At 43.4% G+C, this 20,740-nt stretch overlaps 1 protein-coding gene across 1 annotated transcript in view; it reads right to left on the bottom strand.

Annotated features, from left to right (window-relative positions):
- The window catches only part of dkk2 (dickkopf WNT signaling pathway inhibitor 2), a 47,888-nt gene extending 28,275 nt beyond the window's left edge, over positions 1-19,613 (bottom strand). Inside the window, exon 1 of the mRNA XM_060851605.1 lies at positions 19,222-19,613. Coding sequence (XP_060707588.1) covers positions 19,222-19,419 — 198 coding nt within the window. The 5' untranslated portion in view covers positions 19,420-19,613. The remainder of the gene's footprint in view (positions 1-19,221) is intronic.
- Between the last annotated feature and the right edge of the window lie 1,127 nt (positions 19,614-20,740).

Raw genomic sequence — 20,740 nt, 5'->3', positions numbered from 1 at the left:
GAAAAGAATTAAATATTGGATTCCAATTCAAAGGTTCAATGGGAACTCATAAACCAATTTCTTTCCCATTTCATGACTGCGTAATCATTTTAGCATCACTCTCACATGCTTGTGTTATAGAGGCTGTATACTGTAGCTCCTGAAGATCCACTGAAAAATGCATTCAACCTTTTGAAGAAAAGTGACACCAAACTGCAGGAAGTAGCCAACATTAACTTTCCATTAGTCTTTCTATCAACTATCAGTAGAATATAGCTTGATCTGTAAGGGCTCTTGGGGCACATTAGTGATGTCCCTACACCTCAGCCTGCAGCCCTGGGTTCAGGTTCCACCCACTTGTGACATATGTAAGGCATCTTTGAACTGACTGATTCGGAAGTATCGAGTTAGGTTCAGTACTCCTGTCTCTAAGCTGAAAGGCTTCAATGCCAATGCCTAAAACTCAAACACATGTTCCAGGCTACTACATTACATCTGTTATGATGCAGATAGGTTCAACTAAAGCCTTGTCAGCTGGTTCTGGCTCAAATCATAGAATCCCTGCTACAGTATATAGAAGCAGGTTCTTTGGCCACCAAGTCCACATTGATCCACTGAAGAGCATTCAATCAGACCCACCACTCCCCCCTTCTCCAGTCCTGTCACCTGGCATTTCCCCTCGGCTAATTCACCTAGCCTGCACACCCCCAGATACTATGGGCAATTTCCCACAGGTAATCCACTCAGCCTGCACATCGTTGAAGTGTGGGAGGAAACTGGAGCACTAAGAGCAAACCCACGCAAACACAGGGAGAATGTGCAACTCCACACCGACAGTTGCTCAAGGTTTGCATAAAATTTTGTGTCACCACTCAAATGAGAGAAGGGAGCATTTGTAAGGGACCAACTGATAAATTTGTGACCCATGTTTATGAAACTCTACTGTATGCAAGTTAGCCACTTCACGACAGCAGTAATAATATTCCAAACATTGTGTGAAGTACTTTGAGAGGTCCTGAGGATGTAAATAGTGCTGTATCAAGGCAAAATTATTTCTTTCAAGACTAAAAATAAGTTAAGTATTACAAAATATAATCATTCGATTATATTTTTATAGTAAAAATTAACCAATATTGGAAAAGAAATGTCTTCGCTCAAAGAGTGGTGGGTCTGTAGAATTCACCACCATAGAAAGCAGTCAAAGCAAAATACTGTATGGAGTTGGAGAGAGCACTCGGAGCGAAGGATCAAAGGACCTGGGTGAAAAGCAGGAACAAGCGAATGAATTGGATGATTGAACAACACAGCAGGCTTGAAGAAAAAGAATGGCCTACTCCTGTTTCTATTTTGTCTGTTTCCATGTTCCTATAAACTCTGGAACTTTTACAGTATTAGGATTATGCCCACCTATTGAATAATCATTAGACTAGAGTTGTCTTGGCTTTTTTGCATTTATTTCATAATGCTCCGAAACGAAGATTGCAATAGAAATAACAGATACACCACTGAGGCTTTGACAAAAAGGTGACTCAGAACAAGTGTATTAATAGGCCTTTTTCTGTTTAGGTTGATGTACTGATTAGCTTGTTTGGAAACAGTACAATCTATACCAGCCCAAGTTTCTTATTCACAATCCCCTTGCTAATTTCAATAGGATTGAATTCCTATTGAAAATGAACAGTTCCACTGGTAAATAGTTCCTTTCTTTAGCAGCATCCCATCCCAAAAAGCTGAAGCAATGTCACGTTTAGTGGTGCTGTCCAATGCTTTGCTTTCCTTTCAGAAGCTCTCACATTTCTTCCGTTTAAACAAGCCTGTCTTTCTTTCTGAAGCTTATGAAATCTACCCCTCCCCTCAGTCCCCATCCCTCCCTTCCCAGGTCCTCGCCCTTGGACTCATCTCCAATATGGCTGAGCGAGTAGGTGAACAACTCACCAATTCCTCATACCTATGTCAATGCTGTGGTATGCCATCCACATGGAGTTGGGGCAGTCCTTTCGGTTGCTTTGGTGGCTGCTTTTGTCGGCATCGGTCTGGGTTTTCTTGTGGCACCTTCAGTCCGCCTGTGACTCTATGCAGCGTTTTCCTCAGCATCGTGGTGGAGCCTGTCCAGAATTCCATTGGGGATTCAGGTCCTTGAGCCCAGAGCTGTGAAATGGACTCAGTGAACTTTGTCTTAAATTCCGTTCTTTTAAATTTTTTTTCTTTATTCTATCATCGTGGAAGAACTTTCTATTTCTTTTTTTTCTAATTTATTAGTGTGATTTTGCACCTTTGAAAGTCTGTAATGCTAGACTTTTTATGTCTTTATTTTTCTAACTTTCTTTCCTAAGAATTCATACCCAAGAATCTGTACTTAGATTCCTTTTTATCTAAGGTGGCGTCATAACTGGAAACTTTTCACTGTACTCATGTCTGGAGGTTCCGGCGTTGGACTGGAATGGACAAAGTCAGAAATCACACAATACCAGGTTATAGTCAAACAGGTTTGTTACCAGGGGCGAAAGCTTGTGATTGTAAATTAACCTGTTGGTGTGACCTCTGACTTTGTCCTCATGTCAGTGCATGTGACAATAAAGCTAAGTCAATTAAAATTCAATTCAAATACTTCGGGAATACTTTTCCTCCTCCTCTTTGAGTGCATGTGTGGTCTGCTCTGGATTCCATGGGTCAGGTGAGAAACGCATTCAGGTGGGCAAAGGAGAACAGGAATGACATGAGAACAACATACCTTAACTCTTGGAACATGAGTACTCCCACACCACCTTAACCTCCACTCAGAAATTCATGGCTTCACTGATAATGACTAATTAGTATAGATTCAAGCAATTCAAAGCACAATGATCCCATAATTTAAATGGGTCTTTGAGAAATTTTAAAAAAGCACTCTAGCTTTCCTGCCCAGGTGAGAAATATCGATGTGGACATATCCAGGAATGGCCAGGTCAAGCTGCTGTTTATCTCGTCAAAGTCAGTCTGCTCTTACCTATGGGTCAAGCATGGATTTGGCAATTTGAACCAGGCAACTGAACTACCCTTGAGCCTGTAGCATCACAATCAATCAGCAGCTTCGGACAGTGAGAAAAATAAAGAAAAATCCAGTTAATGTGGAAAGTGGTATTCCACTAAAGTCGAGTGTCATTTTCACCCGCTTCAGCTGCACACCAGATAAGGAGAAAGTGAGGATTGCAGGTGCTGGAGATCAGAGTCAAATACTGTGTAGCTGGAAAAGCACAGCGGGTCAGGCAGCATCCGAGGAGCAGGAGAGTCAATGTTTCAGGCATCAGTCTTTCATCAGGAATAGGAATCAGATAAGCCGGTTTCTCTCCTGTGGTGGAACAATATCTGTACATTCTATCGGATGTGAGGCACAGAGTTCAGCCAGGGTCTTCTCTGGGTGGATATGATGCCATCACTAATCCCATTTCTAGAGCTAGTCTAAGATCTATTAATACTAAATGGTGAAGGTTGGCCAAGTCTTTGGAAGAAGAGACATATTCTTGAGTAGCATGAAGGTTATGACATAATTGTAAGAAAACAGGTTCCAGTAAAGTCTCCACGCTGGCTGAAGTTACCATGAAAATCCTACCTCCTCAAACTCATCCCTCACTTGAGGCATGGTAACTGTCAGATTAAGCTCACCGCCAGGTTATCTCTCTCTAATGAGAGAGCAGTCCTCTGGTCCTCTAGGACCATATTAACTTTTACCTTTTCCAGCACACGAAGATAACTTCATTACAAAGCAAGAAAACCTGGATATGAAAACCTGCAGCTTGGTCTCAGCTGTGTGTTGACTGATTACAGAGACTGTCTTATGTATCTTAGTGGGTTAGAGCTAGCCAGAGATTTCTTATTAACCCTTTCAGGCCAACCACCTCATACAACAGGTCAATCAGCCCCTTGATCCTATCATTCAATCATGCTGAACCAGCACTCCTGCCCGAATTTCATCAATATCAAAATAAAACTTGAGTGGCTCCTGTAATTCTGGGAGATGTTACCCACAAAGCCAATTTCCTGAGCATGGCGGCAATGACACTGTGTGGAGAGTTCTAGTTTGACTCATTGAATGATAAAATGGTTCAAAGAGAAGTTTGAAAATACTATTCATTCACGTCACCAATAGTGACTGAGAATTCAGCTGGCAGTCCCTAGAATTCCCTCCCTAATCCCCTCCACCTCTCCTTTAACATTTACCTTAAAAACCTGCCTTTTGATCAAGAGATTGGTTGCCTCCCTTGATTTCCCTTTGGCAAACGTCCAGATTTTCTTTGGGAAAGTGATTTGGGATATTTGTTGCTTCTGAAGAGGAGTTTAGAGTGGCAACTGTTGTATCTGTTACAGGCAAAATCCCATTCCAATTGTTTTACATCAATACTCATTGCATAAAAGTTAGTTTATTTCTTGAAAACTCAACAGACAATATGAAACAGATGCAAGTTTGCATAATAATAGCTGTAATTTCAATAATGATAGTGGACAGTCAGGATATGACATGAAATGATATGATGTGATATATGATATAATGTGATATATTATGATATGACGTGATATACAATATTGTATGATATGATGTGATATGATTAGATTACGTACAGTGTGGAAACAGGCCCTTCAGCCCAACAAGTCCACACTGACCCACCGAAGCGCAACCCACCCATACCCCTACATATACCCCTTACCTAACACTACGGGCAATTTAGCATGGCCGATTCACCTGACCCGCACATCTTTGGACTGTGGGAGGAAACCGGAGCACCCGGAGGAAACCCACGCAGACACAGGGAGAATGTGCAAACTCCACACAGTCAGTTGCCTGAGGCGGGAATTGAACCCAGGTCCCTGGCGCTGTGAGGCAGCAGTGCTAACCACTGTGCCACCGTGCATATATGATATGATATGGTATGATGTGATATATGATATGCTATGACGTGATGTATTATATGATATGATGTGATATATGATAATGGTATGATGTGATATATAATGTGCTATGATATTATATGGTATGATGTGATATATGATATGATGTGATGTATGATATGATGTAATGTGATATGATATGCTATGATGTGATTATATGAAATGATATGATATTTCTCTGCCATCTGAAGACAGATATCAACCACCTCCAAATTATCATTCTTGTTCCCCCTCCCTATTTAAGGGGGTGACCATAGCTACCCTAGAAATGCGCTTCTCCACCTTAGCACCTATCTCTCTTCCCTTCAATGTTCATCCAATTCCACTTTGAAAGTTACTGTCCTATCGTGCAATGCATTCCAGCTTCTAACTGATCACTAACATGACAAAGACCCAAAGATGTGCATGTTAGGTGAATTGGCCATGCTAAATTGTCTAAAATATTCCAGGTTGTGTAGGTTGGGTGCATTAGTCAGGGGTTATATGTAGGGGAGTGGGCCTGGGTCGGATACTCTTCGGAGGGTCAGTGTGGACTTACTGGGCCAAGGGGCCTGTTCCCACACTGTAGGGGTGCTAATTCTAATTCTAATGTATAAAATTAGATGGAGTAGACAGGAAAAGACTTTGCCCTGGGTGGAAGGGGCAATTTTCCCCTGGATGGAGGGATCATTGAGGACTGGGCAGATTTAAGCTAAGAGACAGGAGGTTTACAGAGAATGTGAGAAAATATTCTTTCTACCCAGTAGTTGTGGGAATCAAGGAGTCACAGCGTGCCTGGGTGTTGAGGCATAAGCCCTCACAACAGTTATGAAGTATTTAGTGCACTTGCAATGTGAAGGCCTTCAAGGTTATGGTCCAAGTATTGGTAAACAGGAGTCGCGTAGTTAGGTTCTTGTTATGGACTGGCTCAGTCTCAATGGGCCAAAGGGCCCTTTGCTGAGCCGTGGGCTTCTATGACTATGGGGGAATGTTGATGGGGTAATGTCAAAAGACTAGTAATTCAAAGGCCCAGATTAAATGGATTCCAATGGCAACTGATGGAGTTTTCATCAAATATAGAATTAAAAATTGTACTTAGTAATGGTAGCCATGTAACTATCATCAATTACTTATAAAAGCTCTTTTGGCTTATTGATATCTTTTCGTGAGGGAAATCTGCCATCTTCACCTGGTCTGGTCCACGTGTGACTCCAAACACAAAGAAATGTGGTTGATTCTTAACTGCACTTTGAAAGGGTCTAGCAAAGGCACTCATGTCAATCGGGATGGGCACAAATATTGGCCTTACCAATGACCATAAAGGAGGAAAAACCTCATAGTACAGGCTGCACCTATTGTAAAAGCCACCACCAGGCGGAGTAATGAGCACATACACATACACTTGCAGCATAATGTCACTGAGCAGACATGCATGCTGCCAATATGGTTCTGTGTATGAATTTTGTTAGACATCTTAAATCAGTGTCCTCTGGTTATTGACTCTTATTGTAAGCACTCTGTACATCTAAACACTTCTAAGATTTTAAACACCTCTCTACATCTTCTAAACATCTCTGCTCCACAGCTTCTCTAGTTTATTCATTGACTCACTGATCTTATGCCTCTCTGAACTGCATGAGGTAAGGAATTCAACATTGAGTAACTCCCTTCTGTCTCACCAATACCCATCTTTCTCTATTTCTTCATTTTTCTGCCTTTATATTCTATGTTTTGGTTTTATTTCTGTGTAGTTTAAGAGAGTGGCCGCACTATACAACATTTTTCACTGGTTTTTGTGACAAGATACATGTGACAATAAAAATTAAATCAAACCAACCTATGATCCAGCTCCAACAACACTTTAGGAACTGAACACCAAGCAGATGATTGGTACTCCATCCACCACCTTCAACAATAAATCTCCTCATCACTGATGCATAAGGACTATGGTGTGTTCAATTTAAATGTTGCACTCTGTAATCAAAAGCTTTTTCGGACAGCTTCTTTGGAACCAGCAACATCTACCAACTAGAAGGCTAGGGATATCCAGTTCATAGGTGCACACACCATCCTAATTTTGAATGAAATCCCTGTTCCTTCACTGTAGTTGGGTGCCTTCCTAATAGCACTGTCGGCATACTCACCCCACCACAGACTGTCTAGCTACCTCAAAGAGCAGCACTCTGAAAGTTTGTGCTTCCAAACAAACCTGATGTGTGATTTTTAACTTTGTCCACCCCAGTCCAATACTGGCACCTCCACATCCTGTTCAGGAAGGCAGTGTACCAGCTCAGAAGCAGTTAGGGATGGGCAATAAACGTTGACAATGCCAGTAATGCCCACATCCCATTAATATGGAAAAACATTTTATCATGAAACTTCTCAGCTCCCCTTAGTGCCTGAGGAATGCATCCAGTAAGGAACAGCCATATAAAGCCACATAAAGCCAGGGAAATCTCGGCTACAATCCTTAGTCTTCACTGGGGCAGCTCATTTCTGCTGAAGTGGAAGTAGTGCAGCCTATAATTGGCTTAATTGCTTATTCAAAAAAGATAAAATCAGCCTGATTGCTACAGCAAAAATTCCAAAAACGTTGAAAGAAGGTGGACACCAGATATGAATGGGAGTTGCAGTAACACCCCAAGTAGCTGAATAACTACAACCCTAATTTAAGAGTCGAATTGGGAATGGAGAGAGGCTAGTCAGTACATCTGTGAATTGTGCCATGGGAAAGGGTAGGAATTGCTGGAAAATGTGGGTACATGGTTTTAGATTAGATTACTTATAGTGTGGAAACAGGCCCTTTGGCCCAACAAGTCAACACCGACCCTCCAAAGAGCAACCCACCCAGACCCATTCCTTTACACCTAACACTACGGGTAATTTAGCATGGCCAGTTCACCGAACCTGCACATTTTTGGACTGTGGGAGGAAACCCACACAGACATGGGGAGAGCGTGCAAACTCCACACAGACAGTTACCTGAGGTGGGAATTGAACCTGGGTCTCTGGCGCTGAGAGGCAGCAGTGCTAACCACCGTGCCGCCCACGTTTTGCAAATTGAAATCCCACACCTGATTCAGTTTGGAAGCCTGCTCATCCTCGAGCCTTTGTGGGGCAGTGTTTGTGCCCCTGCCTCTGGGTGAGGAGGTCTGGGTCCAAGTCCTACCTGCTCCTGAGGTGTCTAACAACATCTCTGAATATAGACGATGCAGAAAATATCTACAGCACACATCCTCACGCAAGTGAAAAGGAATATGTTTGCAAGCTGTGTGGAGAGCCATGTATAATAGCACATAAACACCAGCATGGTAAACTGTCTGGTACAAGTCTGATCCTGTGCAAGATACAAGGGAGCAAGGTGGTTGCTGGTGACCAGGAGTTGAAAGCCATCAATCCCTCGAGGTGACAGGACTGAACTGAATTGGCAGCTTTGTGACTGCATTCTGCGGGGGTGGAACGGAAGGGCGTAGAATAGGGGAACACTGATCAAATTTGGGAATACTTCCCCGTGTAAACCTGCTGCCTTCAAACTCCTGCTCAAGAAATAAAAGATCACAGATAATGTTCTGACTGATAAGCATCCCCCACCTTTACACCCACTCCAGGCAATGTTGAAAGTGCATGGCTTTTAGATGTTTAAACCTCCCTCATTATCTCATATTACTTTCAGTTTTTAAGAACATTGCCTTTAGTCACATTTGATTCCCTGCCTGTCTCCTCCTGTCTCATTTATTTTGCACAGAAAGTGAAACAAGACATTTTAATATCATTTTCTTTGGCTCATCACTGTTTATAGCACAGGTATTAGTTTGCGATTAGTTATCCTTCGAAACCTAGTTAATCGCAGATGCTCATTGACTGTTTATTCACTCCTCTTCTGTTTACGAGATGACTCCCTCCCAACTCAGTCTCTTCCTATTATGAAACAGTGAGGACTGTGGATGCTGGAAGCCGGAGTCAATTGATGTGAAGCTAAAACAGCACAGCCGGTCAGGCAGCATGCGATGGGTAGGAAAGTCAACATCTTGGGTCAAAATCCTTCGTTAGTCCTGATGAAGGGTTTCAGCCTGAAACACTGACCTTCCTGCTCGGCAGACGCTGTCTGATCAGGTGTGCTCTTCCAGCTTCCCATCTATTCACTGATCTCTTCCTGCATTTGATTGTCTGCTATTCCATCCCATTCAGGCCACATTTTCAATCCTGTCATGGTTTTTTTCCCAATAAGTCTCTTTCCTCTCTATCCCAACTTTTCACACAACTATAGAAAGCAAGATTTCACTCATCTCCCACGGGACAACACCACGATCACATCAGAGCCAGGCCTTCTGACCACGCAAAAGAAGATTTGCAAAAATGTTCCTTTTTAAACAATCATTTGTTTATTATGAGATTCAAGTGTGACACAGGCAGCTCCTACCAATTCAACATGACAGGATGTGAGTGGTACGGTGGCACAGTGGTTAGCATTGCTGCCTCACAGCGCCAGAGACCCGGGTTCAATTCCCGACTCAGGCGACTGACTGTGTGGAGTTTGCACATTCTCTGCGTGGGTTTCCTCCCACAACCCAAAAATGTGCAGGTTAGATGAATTGGCCATGCCACATTGCCGGTAATGTTAGGTGAAGGGGTAAATGTAGGGGACTGGGTCTGGGTGGACTTGTCAGGCCGAAGGACCTGTTTCCACACTGTAAGTAAATTATCTAGTGCGTTGAACTGAGCAACATAAATATTATGCAGCAAAGTGAAACTGGGATGTTTGAAAGAAACAAAATGATGAGATAATTCGAACTTGGGCAGAGAACATCTGACCTGTGTATGTGGTCTAATTGATCTGATAGTGTTACTTTGACCCACTTGCTTTTCAATCATTGGTATATATTAGGCAAATTCTGCACTCAGTAGATTCCGTTCCATATGGTCCATATGGAACTATAATGAAAGGCTTGGAATACCAGGGCTGTTTTCCCTAAAACAGGGAGATTAAAAAGTGGTGGGCAGAAATGTTAATTATGATGAAGGAATGGGGCAGATTGTTTTCAGCGGTTGGGAGGTGTGTGTGCATGTGGGTGGGATAGTGTTATGGAATGAAAATGAAGCTTATTCATGGTCAGAATCCTCCACCAGAATCTCTTAATGGAGGGAGGCTGCCGTGCTGCAAATGTTCAGTCCTAAGATGTGAATGTTACAGACTTGGCTAGCATTTATTGCCCAACTCCAGTCCCCCTTGAGAAGGTGATGGTGAGCTGTTTTCAGGAAGCGCTACCATCTATGTACTGTAGGTTGACCCACAATGCTCTTAGAGAGGGAATTCCAGGACTTAGACCCAGCAGCTCTTAAGAAGTGGTGATTAATATGTTCCCAAGTCAGTGGCTTGGAGGGGAACTTGCAGGTGGTGATATTTCCATGTATCTACTGCCCTGTCCTTCTAGATAAAAGTGGTCATAAATTTGGAAGATGCTGTTGAAGGATCTTCAGTGAATTTTTGGAGTGCATCTTGTACATAGTTCACACTGCTGCTACTGAATGCTGGTGGTGGAGAGAGTAGATGCTTGTGGATGTGGTGCCAATCAAGTGGACCACTTTTCCTGGACGGTGTCTCTTGAGTGTTGTTGGAGTTGCCCCATCCAGGCAAGTGGGGAATATTCCATCACACTCCTGACTTTTGCCATGCAGATGGTGGACAGACTCGGGGAGTCAGGAGGTGAGTTACTTGCTGCAGTATTCCTAACCTCTGACCTGTCTTTGTGTTTATGTGGGGAGTCCTGGTGAATTTCTGATCAATGGTAACCCCAAGACCGTTGATAGAGGGAGATTCAGTGATGGTAATACCATTGAATGTCAAATTATATTTGTCTCTTATTGGAAAGAGTCTTAGCCTAGCATTTGTGTGGTACCAATGTTACTTGCCACTTGTCAGCCCAAGTCTGGATATTGTCCAGATTTTGTTGCATTTCAACGTGACAGCTCAAGAATGGTGCTGAATATTCCACAATCATCAGTGAACATTCCCACTTCTGACCTTGGGATGAAGGGGAAGTCATTGATTAAACAGCTGAAGATGGTTCATAAGCCATAAGACCATAGGACCATAAGACATTGGAGCAGAAATTAGGCCATTCAGTCTATAAAGTCTGCTCCACCATTCAACCATGGCTGATAAGTTTCTTATCCCTATTCTCCTGCTTTCTTCCCATGACCCTTGATCCCCTTGACAATCAAGAACCTATCTATCTCCATCTTAAATACACTCAGTGACCTGGCCTCCACAGCTTTCTGTGCCAGTGAATTCCACAGATTCCCCACTCTCTGGCTGAAGGTCTTCCCTTTACTCTAAGGCTGTTCCCTCGGGTCTGAGTCTCTCCTACCAATGGAAACATCTTCCCAGCATCCACTCTGTCCAGGCCATTCAGTATTCTGTATGTTTCAATTAGATGCCCCTTACCCTTCTAAACTCCATCGAGTATAGACCCAGAGTCCTTAAACATTCTTCATTTGTTAAACTGTTCATTCCTGGGACCATTCTCATGAACGTTCTCTGAACATGCTCCAGGGCCAGGACAATTTTCCTGAGATATGGGGTCCAAAACCACACACAGTCCTCCAAATGTGGTCTGACCAGATCCTTATAGAGCCTCAGAAGTATATCCCTAATTTTATATTCAAGTCCTCTCGAAGTAAATGCCATCATTAATTTTCCTTACTAACCACTGACACAACCTGCAAGTTTACCTTGAGAGAATCCTCGTCTAGAATTTCCAAGTCTCTCTGCACTGCAGACTTCTGAATTTTCTCCCCATTTAAAAAATAATCACTGTCTCTATTCTTCCTCCCAAAGTTCATGACCTCACCCTTGTCCATTTTGTACTCCATCTGCCACTTCTTTGCCCACCCTCTTGAGGAACTCCAGCAGTGATGTCCTGGAACTGAGATGACTGACTTCCAACAACCACAACCATCTTCCAATGTGTAGGGTAAGACTCCAGCCAGAGGAGAGTGTGCCACCTGATACCTATTGATTCCAGTTTTGTTCGGGCCCCTTGGTGCCATACTCGGTCAAATGTCAAGGGCTGTCCCTCTCCCCTCCCCTCTGGAATTCAGCTCTTTTGTCCATGTTTGAACCAAAGCTGTAATAAGGTCAGAAGCTGAGTGGCCCTGGGGGAAACCAAACTGGGTGTCACTGAGCAGGTGCTGCTTGATAACACTGTTGACGATACCTTCCATCACTCTACTGATGATTGAGAGTAGACTGATGGGCGGTAATTGGTTGGGTTGGATTGTTCTGCTTTTTGTGTACGGGACATATTGGGGCAATTTTCCACATTGTTGGGTAGATACCAGTGTTGTAACTGGACTGGAACAGCTTGGCTTGTGGAGTGGCAAATTCTGGAGCACAAGCCTTCAGTACTAATGCTGGCATGTTGTCAGGGCCTAGAGTCTATGTAAAATCCAGTGACTCCAAATGGGCGGCACGGTGGCACAGTGGTTAGCACTGCTGCCTCACAGCACCAGAGACCCAGGTTCAATTCCCGCCTCAGGCGACTGACTATGTGGAGTTTGCACGTTCTCCCCGTGTCTGCGTGGGTTTCCTCCGGGTGCTCCGGTTTCCTCCTACAGTCCAAAGATATGCGGGTCAGGTGAATTGGCCATGCTAAATTGCTCGTAGTGTTAGGTTATGGGGTAAATGTAGGGGTATGGGTGGGTTGTGCTTTGGTGGGTCGGTGTGGACTTGTTGGGCTGAAGGGCCTGTCTCCACACTGTAAGTAATCTAATCTAATCAGTATCAGATGGAGTTAATTGAATTGACTGAAGACTGGAGTTTGTGATGTTGGGGACCACTGGACGAGGCGGAGATGGATCATCCACTCCTCACTTCTGACTGAAGATTGCTGTGAATGTTGGGGGATCATTTCTTGGGATCTATCTCTGATTTGCTGCTTAACTATTTGGCATGTGAGTAGTCCTGTTTGATAACTTCACCAGTTTGACACCTCATTTTCAGGTATGCCTGATGCTGCACCTGGCATGCTCTCCTGCACACTGCACTGAACCAGGGTTGATCCCCTGGCTTGATGGGAATGGTTGTGTGGGGGATGTGCTGGGCCATGAGATTGTGGATTGTGCTGGAGTACAATTGTGCTGTTGTCGATAGCCCACAGTGCCTCATGGATATCTCGTGTTGAGTTGCTAGATCTGTTTCGAAGTCATCCCATTTCGTACGGTGATAGTGCCACACAACAAAATGGAGGTATTCTTAATGTGAAGGTGGGACTTTGTCTCCACAAGGGCTGTGAGGCGGTCAGATTTACTGATACTGTCATGGACAGATGCATCTGCAGCTGGCAGATTAGGTGAGAACAAGGCAAGTATGTTTTTCATCTTGTTGGTTCCCTCATCATCTGCCGTAAACCCAGTCTAGCAGCTATGTCCTTGAGAACCCAACCAACTCGATCAGTAGTGCTGCTGCCCAGCCACTCTTGGTGGTGGACATTGAAAGACAGGAAGAGGATACTAATTAGGAATGATCAGCCATGATCATATTGAATGGTGGTGCAGGCTCGAAGGGCTGAATGGCCTACTCCTGCACCTTTTGTCTATTGTCTATTGTAAATTCACCCACCAGAATACATTATATGCCCTCGCCACCCTCAGTGCTTCCTCCAAGTGTTGTTCAACATGGAGAAGTACTCATTGATCACCTGAGGAAACAATTTCCTTGCCCATGTTTAACTTGAAGCCATGAGATTTCATGAGATCTGGAGTCAATCTTGAGGACTTCCAGGGCAAATCCCTCCTAACTGGTATAGTACTATGGTGTTCTACCTCTGCTAGGTCTCTCCTGCCAGTGGAACCAGAACATATCCAGGGATGGTGATGGCGGTGTCTGGGACATCATCTGTAAGGAGTGATTCCGTGCATATGGCTATGTCAGGCTGTTGCTTGACTAGTCATTGAGACAGTTCTCCCAATTTTGGCACAAACCTCCAGATGTTAGTAAGGTAGACTTGGCAGGGTCAACAGGGCCATTTCTGCCATTGTTTTTTCTAGTGCCTACATTGATACTCCATCCGGCTTCATTTCTTTGTTGAGACTTTGTACCAATTGATACCATTTCAGGGTATTTCAGATGGCAGTAGAGAATCAACGATGTTGCTATGGCTCTGAACTCAAACCAGGGAAGGATGGCAGATTTCCTTCCCTGAAAGAGCATTAGTGAACAAAGTGGGATTCTCCCAACAATTAATTCATGGTCATCAGTATATTGTTAATTCCAAGTTTTTAAAAATTGAATTCAAGTTCCCACCATGCCTTGACAGGATTTGAACATGGGTCCTCAGCACATTAACATAAACAGAAATTGCTGGAAAAGGTTTGGAAGCACCAGTGATGAGAAAATCAGAGTTAATGTCCAGTGTGACCTTTCATCAGAACAGAAGGATGTTCTTCTGAAGAAAGATCCAAAATGTAAACTTTGCTTTCTCTCCACAGATGTTGTCAGATTTGTGAATTTCTCCAACATTCTTGATGTTTGTTTCAATATCCATTCCAGCCATGAGGCCTCCTCACCCCACATTTGCAAAGTGTTTATCCTTAACCAATTCCCTGTCTCTGACAGTGAAAGGTGTTTTAGATCTTGGCGATACCAGTTTGTTATACTTGAGATATTGTATGCAATATTTTACCAGTCTCTTAAAGCAAAGAGATGATTCTTTGTACTCAAGGGATTAGTGATGAAGTCAGTGTGTCACTTACACTTGATATCATAGTGATATGGTGCACCTTCTGACTTAATTGCTCTCTCCTTACTAAGAAGAGAGAGTTAAGTTCCTCTTTAAAACACAATGATGCTTCTGCCTTTAAGACAACAGATTTGCTGTTGCGTTGGATTTGTGAACTTCATTCCATTCAACTAAGGTTTTAATGCACATTAACACCTTCTGATGTAGGTTCACACAACAGTGCTCAATGTTAGTCATCAATCCACTTCCAGATTGTATTTTTGACAGTAATTGTCAGTGCCCAGTAGCACTCATGCCTCTGGGCAGGAAGACTGTCAGCTCAAGTTCCAGTCTAGAACCATGAACATTTAATACAGGATATTCCTCACAATACTAATTGGTTCTGCATTATCAGAGGTGACATCTTTCAGTGAGGTGTTAAAACCAGGGCTTCTCAGCCCTTTCAGATGACTGTAAAGATCCCATGGCATAACTTAGAGTCATAGAGATGTACAGCATGGAAACAGACCCTTCAGTCCAACCCATCCATGCTGACCAGATATCCCAACCCAATCTAGTCCCACCTGCCAGCACCCGGCCCATATCCCTCCAAACCCTTCCTATTCATATACCCATCCAAATGCTTATTAAATGTTGCAATTGTACCAGCCTCCACCACATCCTCTGGCAGCACATTCCATACACATAACACCCTCTACGTGAAAAAGTTGCCCCTTAGGTCTCTTTTATATCTTTCCCCTCTCACCCTAAACCTATGCCCTCTAGTTCTGGACTCCCGGGAAAAGCCTTTGCCTATTTATCCTATCCATGCCCCTCATAACTTTATAAACCTCTATAAGGTTACCCCTCAGCCTCCGACGCTCCAGGGAAAACAGCCCCAGGCTGTTCAGCCTCTCCCTGTAGACTTGAGGAAGAACACGGGTGCTCTCCCTGGTGTTCTTGGCAATTTACATCCCTCAACACCCTAAAAAGATTATTTGGACCTTTAATTAAGTGCTGTTTATGGAACATTATTGTGCGATAGTTGTCCTTTATGCTTCCTAGATTGCAAAAGTGACATTTTAAAAGTTACTTCATTGTAGATTGAATACAAGTACGAATTGTTTCATTTTGTGTAATTCAGCAAAGAATATGTTGCCTCCATTGCATCAGTGGTTTTCCACTCACCTCCCGAAGAATATTTGTAAGATTACTCATTTTAATTCCCCACATATCGAAACAAGTATGCTAGCATCCTAGGCAAGTGTTCTACCAACTGAGTCAGAGCTGACACCTAGGGGTACATCTCATCATCACTGCTTGGGTGGTAATCTGCTGCTTGCCATGTGTCTAGGGCAGTGATCTTCAAATTCTTCCCAGAAAAAAAAAGTTGGCAAATTTCCCATGATTCCACACACCACAAACATTGCTTCACTCCTGACCCACCCCAGCACTAACATCTGAAATTCAGTATTAACCCATCCGAAAGAAAACAGAAGCATAGTCTCTGTGACTATTCTAGCACGTTAGTAAACACAGTAAAAAACTGCAGAACTGTAGTGATAAAACCAGAAGACCTCAAACACCACAGGCATCCCTCAAGAGATTCCAGTTTTTAAAACCTATGATTCAGAAGGTTCAACTTGAATTGATAAAACAAAGACAGTTGAAGAACGATGAGCTTGATGTTTGCATGTTAATGTCAAATGCAATACCATAATATTTAAGAGAATAATTTGTTCAATTTTACTTTTAATAATAGTCAAATTACATTTCTAAGTTTCAATAAAGTAACAGAAAAGTAGACATGAATCCTTATTATTAACAGTATTTTCATTAATCTTCCAGAGGATTCAGTTATCATGTTTGCTAGTTTTTAGCTTTTATCATCGAAATGCAATGATACTATTCCTTTGCATGTAAAAACATTGCACAAACCAAAATGATGGTTTAAAGAATAAAATGCTCTCACATTTGTAAGGTAGCTTTCACAATCTCAGGATGTCTTAACATGCATCAAAGCCAATGATGTATTTTGAAATGTCATCCCTCTTACGATGTAGGAAATGTGGCAGTCAATTTGTATACAGCAAGCTCTCACTTGATAATAACTGTAAAATTGGTTGTTAGAAGAATGACAGATATTGGTCAGATCGCTACAGGAGACTTGCCTATTGTTTATTGAATGGGGTCACAGAACGTTCACATCTAACTGAGAGAGCAGGTTTTTATTCTCATCCACACAACAGCACCATCTTGCAGCTCTGAAGTGCCAGCCTGGGTTACGTGAGCAAAGCTCTGTAGTGGGGACTTAATCTTCTGATGTAGAGGTAAAAACCTCATGAACAAAACCACAACTGAAACCGAGAAATTACCAAAATAAACATTGCCAAAAGAAGAAGCTGCCATTAATAGCAGAATTATTAAAGTTGAAGCAACATTGCATGGCATAGAAAATTCTCCAACCTTACAAGGCGCACAATTTCCAGATGTTAAACTTTCTCTGTAATCTTAAAGGGGTTTTGTTTATCCAGCAAACTAGATGCACAAAAGGTCAAACTGCTTGTATCATACACTATTACAGAGAATTATTTTAAAATCGCTTAGAAACAGAATGTTGATCCAAACAGTCCATATTAGTGATTATCCTCTATACAATTATCAATAATCATCAGCTTGGGTGTCTATGTCTTTACCAATTGATCCTATCATTGTTTCTTATCCTACCTGGTAGCCATTGTTGACATTGGGTTTTGTCTGAGATTTCTCCAGCCCCCTCACTGCTACTTCGGCCAAAGGAACAAGTGGTATTTATATAGCCCTCATAAATGAATAAATGTCTCAAAGTCTTCACTCACATCACAAGTTAAATTGGGTTAAACCTCAATTCCATCACCTTGGTGGCTTCAGTCCTTGTCTCTAGTGGCACTCCCTATAGTTTCTGGATGACAGTCTCCCCTTGTCGTCTGTCCTCCCTCATGTTGAATCTTAATTTGTTCTACACCTTCTCAACAATGGAAGGGAAAGTGTCTTCTTTTTATGACTCCATCCACTCTGACCAATCCCTTCATGATCTTCAATCTGCTCATCAAATCACTCTGATTTTTTCTTCTCTATTCTAAGCCTGCAACCTCTCAGCAAGTTTGTGGGGAGCAAAAATAGTTTTTGCGAATATATTCTACCAGGACAAAATGATTCTTATCTGATATTTATTGTGCACTGACCTTATTCTAGTAACTTCCACAATCTCTGATTAAGCAACCCAGGAGCTGATTTCCCTCAATTTAAAGCATGACATGTTTAACCGAGACAAATGGGGACTATGGCATTCTCTTTACCTATCCACGGTGCATGGTCAGAAATAAAACGATTCAAGTCCTCTCAAGCCGGACAAGAAAGAAGGCAGTTCAATTCCTGGTCCCGTCACCAGGGCAGCTACCCCTCAGGATCTGAGGCTGAGGACTGTCAACCAAGCCTGCTGGATGCTTCAAGCTACAGATTCGCAGGATTATGTCTGCACAGACGGAGGCCATTTGGCCCATTGTGCTTGCACCAGCTCTTCAAATGAGCGTTGTTAACCAATGCCAATCTGCTGTTTTAAATCTCCATACACCTGCACACTTTTCCTGTTCACAAAAACCACCCAGTGCCCCCTGGAATGCTTGAATTGAACCTGCTTTCACCACATTTCCAAGCAGCGCATTCCACATTCTAACCACTCGCTGAGTGAAAAACAAGGATTTTCTCACATCACCCTTGGTTCATTTGCACATCACATTAAATCTGTGCCTTTCTCACTCCCATTCCTGTTACAATCAGGAGTGACTTCCCCCTATCTATTCTATCTGGCTGCTCATGATTCTCAATCTCCTCTCAACCTTCTCTCTAGGGAGAACCGTTCCCAGCTTCTTCAATCTATCCTCATCACTAATGTTTCTGGAACCTTTCTTGTACATGGCTTCTGCACTCTCTCTCCAATACACCTTACCCATAACATGCTGAAAATGTGTTGCTGGAAAAGCGCAGCAGGTCAGGCAGCATCCAAGGAACAGGAGATTCGACGTTTCGGGCATAAGCCCCTTCATTTCATCATCCTGATGAAGGGCTTATGCCCAAAACGTCGAATTTCCTGCTCCTTGGATGCTGCCTGACCTGCTGCGCTTTTTCAGCAACACATTTTCAGCTCTGATCTCCAGCATCTGCAGTCCTCACTTTCTCCTTACCCATAACATGGCCAAGAACTGGACTCAATACTCCAGCTCAGGTCTAACAAGTGTCTAGTACAAGTTCAACATCACCTGCGCGCTCCAGTGACTCTATGCTCCTATTAATAAAGGAGCAAATTACTGCAGAGGCTGGAATCTGTACAGAAAACAAAATAAAATGCTGGAAATCACAGGCAGGTATTAATAAAGGAGCAAATTACTGCAGAACCTGGAATATGTACTGAAAACAAAAAAAAAATGCTGGATATCACAGCATCTGTGATTTCCAGCATTTTTTTTTGTTTTCAGTCCTGTGGATAAAGCACAGTCCATCTGAAACTCCTTTTGCCAATCTCAGTGAGTCCCAAAAGGGAAGGGGGTTGCTGCTTTGCAGATGGTCTCAGTCTGTCACTCACCTGGTTGGCGATGGGGTTCTTCTTACTCAGCCTGCCCGGCTGCAAGCCGACAGACCGGTTGACCGGGGGTATGTGGTCGGCGGCTTGCCCACTCGCCGGAGATTTGATGGAGTTGATTTTGGATCTGGCGGTGTGAACGCTCGGGGAGCCCAGGATAAGCAAGGTAGCCCAGAGAAACAGACAGCCGGCAGGAGTCATCCTCGACTGGACACGCAGGGAGGGAGGGAAGGGGTGTGTGTGTGGAATTACTAAGGAACAACTTTGCAAATAAAGGGGCTTAAACAAGAAAATTAAAATCACTTAAAGACTGGGATAAGCGCTGCTGGTCTCTCCCCCACTGTTTTAAGTGATCTCTATTTCTCTGAACTGCATTTGATTGGAAAGCACTCGCTGTTTCTCAGTCTGTGTCCCCTCCTTCTCCCAGCCCCTCTATTTATACAAGACCTCCGTCTCATTCCCTCCCCCCATCCCCCCCCCCCCCCCCAATCCAGGAGGTGACAGAAACCGAGAGAGGGAGGGGGTGTTCGCAACTCCCCTCCCCACTAGCCCCCTCCTCCACATCCCAGTACAAAATAACACCCTCCCTCCCTCTACAAAGATCCACAGACAGACGAGAGAGAGAGAGAGCAGGAGACGGGAACAATTACTGGGGTAATAGGAGCATTACTGACAGCAGTACATTGTAGACAGAGTGGGATTGGGGTGAGGGGGAAGAGTTTATCCTCTCTGGGGTTAATTCTCTCTCATCCTGCCCCTGGTCTGATCCCCAAACACCCTGCAGGAGGGAGAGACTCCCTCCTCTGGGAGTTGTTTGATTTCATTAACGCTGGGGGTCCCATTGATCGGGACAAGAGGGGAGAAGGTTTGTTTAATTGTCAGGGATATTGTCAAATACAATGTATTGATGCCGGCGGTTTGTGGTTCTCTCTCTCTCTCACACACACACACACACACCATCCTCTGTCTAATTCCACTTTCAAACTGCAAGGGAAACAAATCATTTGAAAGTTCATCGAGGGCGACCCCTCCAGTCCTGGGAAAACAAATAACAAAGCAAAACAAACACGACCAGAATTCAAAAATATTTTGCAAACTTTATCTGCAGCGTGTATTGGAAAAGCGTGCAGAAGGAGAAGCGAACGATTTATCTCCGTTTAGGAAGTGTTTCAGTGAAAAGCAAGTTCCCCCGTGATCTTCCCACTGGGGAACAGGTAGAGAGAGAGAGAGCTGGGTAATAGACTAACGCATTTCCGTCTTCCTTTTAATGCAGGTCAGTCGGCCTGAAACATTAACGTTTGTCCCTCTCCCTGGGACTGACAAACCAGCAGCACATTTATCTGGTCTACAGCATGGAAACAGGCCATTCGGCCCAGCTTGTTCACGCAGCCCAGCTTTCATAATTTAAACTAGTCCAATTTGTCTGCGTTTGGTATGCTCCTCGGATGCTGCCTGAACTGCTGTGCTCTTCCAGCACCACTAATCCAGAATCTGGTTTCCAGCATCTGCAGTCATTGTTTTT

The sequence above is a fragment of the Hemiscyllium ocellatum genome, chromosome 36 (assembly GCF_020745735.1).
Source record: "Hemiscyllium ocellatum isolate sHemOce1 chromosome 36, sHemOce1.pat.X.cur, whole genome shotgun sequence".
NCBI lineage: Eukaryota > Metazoa > Chordata > Chondrichthyes > Orectolobiformes > Hemiscylliidae > Hemiscyllium > Hemiscyllium ocellatum.
The sequence above is the reverse complement of the archived record's forward strand: the minus strand, read 5'-3'. Positions and strand labels throughout refer to the sequence as shown.